This window comes from Vigna angularis, chromosome 9 (genome assembly GCF_016808095.1).
Source record: "Vigna angularis cultivar LongXiaoDou No.4 chromosome 9, ASM1680809v1, whole genome shotgun sequence".
NCBI classification, from domain to species: domain Eukaryota; kingdom Viridiplantae; phylum Streptophyta; class Magnoliopsida; order Fabales; family Fabaceae; genus Vigna; species Vigna angularis.
The window spans coordinates 20,803,948-20,809,947 of record NC_068978.1 but is presented as its reverse complement, the minus strand read 5'-3'; the positions used below and the strand labels follow the sequence as shown (position 1 = coordinate 20,809,947).

General features: G+C 49.2%; 1 protein-coding gene across 1 annotated transcript; it reads left to right on the top strand.

Annotated features, from left to right (window-relative positions):
• The first annotated feature begins 510 nt into the window (after positions 1 to 510).
• LOC108346635 (uncharacterized) lies at positions 511 to 918 on the top strand. The gene has a single exon (XM_017585696.1). The coding sequence runs from the start codon at positions 511 to 513 to the stop codon at positions 916 to 918; it is 408 nt and encodes a 135-aa protein (XP_017441185.1).
• The last annotated feature ends 5,082 nt before the right edge of the window (positions 919 to 6,000 follow it).

The window sequence follows — 6,000 nt, the reverse complement described above, 5'->3', positions numbered from 1 at the left end:
TTGGCGCCCACCGTGGAGCCGTGTAGTTTTAAAAATCCAATGGTGACCACGAGAAACATGAGCATGGACGACCCGATTGAGATGATCAAAATGTTACAACAAAAGATGGACGAGTTGCAACAGCGTTACGAAGACGAATTGACGACTGTCAAGGCCGATTGTGAGGCCCGGATAGCCCGGGAGATCGTCGAAAAGGAAGGGGAGGACGAGCGGGCAAAGGAGAAGGGAAAGGCCGCCACGGAGGATTGCACGGAACCCAATAGCGAACGCGACAGAACTTGGAGGCGACGGAGTCCGAGGCCGAAGGGAATAAGGCCAAATCAGTGCACGCGGAGAGCGCTGTCGAAGATAGGCGGATGATGGTGAAGCCAGAGCCTTCATCTATACTATTGCTTCCTTTTGCCCAAAACATAATGAATGTTCAGATTTCGGAACAGTTCTTTGCACCACAATTCAAGATGTATGACGGGACCACGGATCCCGAGGCCCACATCAAGACTCTCAAACGCGATGGCGTTCAGGACAGGCAACGGCGCTATCTGGTGCCGGACGTTTTCATTGTCATTGGAAGACGAAGCACTTGAATGGTTTAACTCTCTACCCCCCAATTCCACAGAGAACTTTGCCGGGCTAAAACGACTGTTTAACCAGCAGTTCGCGGCCAACAGCGCGCAGGACCTGACCGTGTTCGAGTTGGTCACCCTGAAGCAAGGTAAGGAAGAAACGATGAGAGCGTTTATGGACCGATTCCAGAAGACCGTCCAGCGAGTGAAGGCATTAAGCCTGGAGCTCGCCCTCCATTATATCCTCCCGCCGCTCAAGCCCGGACCCTTTAAAGATAGCGTCTACCGACAGGCTCCCGAAACTATGGAAGAATTGAGGGAGCGTGCGGCGGATAAGATCAGGTGGAAGAGATGAAGTTATCATACAAGAAGGAGACCCAGGAGCTTAGGGAGAATGGGCGGATGCGGGAAGGTCAGGCGCTTCGGCAGGAAAGCCGGGCAGGTTCAAGCAGAAGGAACCACGGCGAGGACCCCGTTTTCAGCAGTATACTCCCTTGAACGCCCCAAGGGAGAAGATCCTCCGAGAGGCACTAAGCGCGAATTTGCTTCCCGAACCTTTAAAGCGGCCTACTCCATCAGGAGTGGACGAGAGCAAACACTGCGCCTACCACAAGAACATGGGCCACACCACCGAAGAGTGTGTGACCCTCAAAGAATAAATTGAAGAGTTGATCCAGGTGGAGAAGCTCAAGAAGTACATTCGGGACGATCGCCCTCAAGCACCCGTAGAGCGACCCACCCAAAGGCCAGCGTATAGGACCGACAGGTCTAAGAACGATCGGGCTGAGCGCCCCCGCTCGGAACGACGACGAAGCAGAAGCCGCAACAGAAGCCGCGAACGTCACCTGCGGGGGCACATTAATACCATCTCGGTTGGCTTCGCCGGGGGAGGATCATCTTTGTCCGCTCGGAAGCGTCACGTACGGGCCCTGCAGTCCGTGCACTCAGTGGACAAGCCCCGTCGCACGATGCCGCCCATCATGTTCTCGGATGGCAACTTCCACGCCCCCGACCCCGACCAGGATGATCCAATGGTTATAACGACAGAAATCGCCCGGTACGACGTCAACAAAGTCTTGGTCAATCAGGGAAGTTCGGTGAACATCCTCTACTGGAAAACTTTCCAACAGATAGATATATCAGAGGACCTCATCGTCCCTTACAACGGGCAGATAGTGGGCTTCGCTGGGGAAAGGGTTGACACCAAAGGCTACATAGAGTTGCGTACGAGGTTGGGGACCGGGCGGTCCAGCGAGGAAAAGAGGGTTCGGTATTTGCTGGTAGAAGCAAATACCTCATACAACGTGCTGTTAGGCCAGCCATGCCTTAATGTGTTCGAAGCAATCGTGTCTACCCCCACCTTATAATGAAATACCCCTTCGATAAGGGAACCATATGCACTGTCCGAGCAGATCAAAAGACGGCCCGAGAATGTTACGCCGCTGGTCTAAAGCTTTATACCCGACAAGGGAAAAGGAGGGCGACCGAATCCAAAGTGGCCATGGCCGACCTCGATCCAAGGACGAACACAGAAGACCGGTTGGAACCTATGGGAGAGACCCAACGCATCCAAAATAGGGAAGGATTCTTCTCAAACGACTACCATGGCGCGGGGTTTGGAGCCCGGAGTAGAGGAGGAGCTTATGTCGCTCCTGTGGAAGAATAGAGACCTGTTCGCATGGATGGCGGCTAACATGCCGGGGATCCACTTCTCTGTCATGTCCCATAAGTTGGCACTGTTCAAGGAGGCTCGTCCGGTGGCACAAAAGAAGCAACGAATGGGCGAGGAGAAGATGAAAGCCGTCGAAGAGGAGGTGGGAAAGCTGAAGGAAGCAGGCTTTGTCAGGGAAGTCACCTACACCACCTGGTTAGCCAACGTGGTAATGGTAAAAAAGACCAGTAGGAAGTGACGCATGTGCACCGACTACACCGATTTCAACAAGGCCTGTCCAAAGGACTCTCACCCCCTGCCGAGCATAGACGTGTTGGTGGACGGCGCCTCCGGACATCGGATGTTGAGCTTCTTGGACGCTTATTCTTGGTATAATCAGATTCCGATGTACGAACCAGACCGAGATAAGACGACCTTCATCACGGAGAGGGCGAACTTCTGTTATGAGGTAATGCCTTCGGCTTGAAGAACGCCTGGGCCACTTATCAACGATTAATGGACCAGATCTTTAGGGAACAAATTGACAGATGCATGGACGTTTACGTGGACGACATGGTCGTCCGTTCGGCGGATGACATTGGCCACGTGAGGGACCTGGAGGAAGTCTTTCGCCAAGTTAGGAAGTTCGGGATGCAACTGAACCCACCCAAGTGCACATTCGGGGTAGCCGCCGAAAAATTCCTAAGCTTCATGCTTACGTTTAGAGGGATTGAGGCTAATCTCGACAAGTGTGAGGCAGTATTGGAGATGCAAAGCTCAGCCACCCTTAAAGAAGTCCAAAGGCTCGTCGGTCGACTTACAACATTGTCACGATTCATCCTAAAGCTGGCCGAGAGAGTCAAACCCGTTCTGCGGAAGAAAAAGAAGGGAGTCGGCTCCGCATGGGACGCCGAGTGCGAACAAGCATTTCAGGACGTCAAGACCATCCTGCTTAATCCGCCCGTAATGAACCGCCCTGTGTCGGGAGAAGATCTACATGTCTTCCTGGGCGTGTCAGAGTCGGCCATCAGCGCCGTGTTGATGCAGGAACGACCCTAACCAAGGCTGGTGTACTTTGTAAGCCACACTCTCCTAGATGCAGAAACTCACTATCAGCAAGTGGAGAAGGTTGCGTTGGCTTTGCTAAATGTGTCAAGAAGGCTCTGACGATATTTTCAAAGTCACCAAGTGATCGTCAGAACCGATTTCCCCATCTCCAAAATCCTTAGGAAACCAAACATGGCGGGGCGCATGGTGGCATGGGCAGTAGAACTGTCAAAGTTCGGCTTGCGATACGAACCGAGAGAGTCGGTCAAGGGCCAGCACTTAGCAGATTTCGCAGCCGAGTTACCCCCCACCAACCAAGACGAGTGGAGTTTATACGTGGACGGGGCATCCGGTAGGTCGATCAGCGGGGCCGACATAGTGTTGAAGGGCCCTAACAGATTCCTGTTGGAGCATTCCTTGATATTCAAGTTCAAAGTCTCTAATAATCAAGCTGAATACGAAGCCCTGGTCGCCGGCCTAGAGTTGGCAAGAGACATGGGGGCGAGGAGGATCACCTGTTGGACGGATTTCCAACTGGTCGTCGACCAGATGAATGGTGACTTCCAGGTGAAAGAAGAACAGTTGTTGCGATACTTCCATCGCGCAACGGAATTGGCAAGATCATTCGACAAGGTCGACATCCAACACATCCCGAGGGAAGAGAATACCCGGGAGGATATGCTATCCAAGCTCAGCTCGAGAAAAGAGAAGGGGCAGTTAACGACTGTCGTACGTCAAGTACTGCTCCAACCCTCAATCGAGTGCCTGGTGTAACGTCCCGATTATATAATAACCACTATTATATAATGTAGACGTCAGCATATGATAATGCTAAATTATACCATATTTTAAGCATCATTTTAATGGCAAAATCAACTCCTTTCTTACTTATAACTTGCTTAATCCTCTTGTTTTGTCTTATTTTCTAAATAATTGTGTTTTTGGCTACTTTGATGTACTTTCATCAATAATCCCTTATTTTGTAGCTAAAAATGAGCTTGGAAGACTCTCCAACAATGTCTAAGGCTGAACCAACCACTAGAAGCGAGCAGATCTGCAGAAAAAGTGAAAATGAAGCAGTGCTGAAAAGTCAGGCCCGGGCCCCCCCTGGCTGAGGGGCGCCCAAGCGCGACTGCACCAGGGCCAGTTTCTGCACAGAAAAGTGACCAGGTGCCAGTTTTGTGTGCTGGTCGCGCCCGGGCGTGAAAAAGGGGCGCCCGGGCGCGACTTTTTGTGAGAAGCTTGCGCCCGGGCGTGAGAAATGGGGCGCCCAGGCGTGACTTTTTCCGAGAGGCTCGCGCCCGGGCGCGACTTTTGCTGATGTGTCAGATCCAGCTTATTTAACCCAGAAACGCGATGGGGTTATGGTCTTTGGATCTTTGGAGGCGCGATTTCACTCAGAGGAGAGCTTGGAGGGCTGCTAGGGTTCGTGGGAACACTCCCTTCTTCCTCTTAGGTTCTTCATCTTCTTCCATGGCCATTTTGTAAGCTTTAGGGTTCTCCATGGAAATGGAGAACCAAACCCATCTTGTTGGGATTAGTTGTAGCCTTTGAATTCTTGTGTAATTGTTGAATGATTTGAATATATATATGCCTTTTCTATCAATTGCTAGTATTCTTGTTTCCGATCTTAAAGCTTGCATGTAATGGGAACGTTCATGACTTGATTTTGGGGTTTTATGGATTATGGGAACGTAAGATGAAACCTTGAACTGAAATAGGAGTCCTTGTGGGTCATTGATTCTAGGAATGGAAGATGATTCACATGTTGTCTTAGATCCCAGCTCTTTAATGCGGGTTTTGCTTGTTAGATTGCCAAGGAATTGGGATTTGATTAGGAAAACCTAGGCTCTTTCACCTAAGGAATTAGGGCTAGAGTGTTTTAGTGGATTGACTTTAGTAAATTGATAGAGAGGAGACGAAATTGGTCATACACAAGAGTGCATTGGTGAAAACTAGCCTTAGCAATGTAATTTCATATCATTTCTAGTCTTTTCCATTTCCAAGTGTCTTCAATACCAAAGTCCAACCTTGTAATTATGTATGAATTTACATTTCTGCACTTGTTCTGTAAATTGATGTTATGTTCTTGAGTCTATGTGAGTTGTTAATCGCACAATTCTCTAGTATTACGAGTCTCTTGGGAAAACGATACCCGGTCTTACCGGTTTATTACTTGAACGATTCGGTGCACTTGCCGAAATCGAGCCCAACAAGTCTTTTTGAGCTAACGAGTTTTTGGCGCCGTTTCCGGGGATTTGGGAATTGAACCCGAGTCCTAGCAACGGCTAACAAGTTAAATTGGGCCACATCAGCATACAAATAAAGAGAACAGTCAGAATATGACGTGTAATTTAAGTGCGAAATTATAGTCATCCAAATAAAAGGATTAAAAATTTAAACTTAAACAATTGAAAGGATTGATCACTACGAGTGTTCAATCAGGGAATTCCTAAGAAGACTACTCCGCAACATCAGCAACCTCCAACTCTTGCTCCAAAGGAATCGCCTCGACAACATCTGCTCCCATCCAAGTGGATGATCATCGCCAAAGAAACATACCCCAAACAGCACACAACACAAATGATGCAAGGGTGAGCTGGATATAAAAAGCATGTTATACATGTAATACAGTTAATTCATGTCATCATACATAGATACATATAAAGGAACAATTAAAACAAGCTTGTTAAACCACAACTCACACATCTTTACGCTCGCTTAGTTCTACTGGCACTC

Bases quoted from the DNA above. Each gene is read 5' to 3' on its own strand.
- LOC108346635 (XM_017585696.1), top strand. From the start codon at position 511: ATGGCGTTCAGGACAGGCAACGGCGCTATCTGGTGCCGGACGTTTTCA.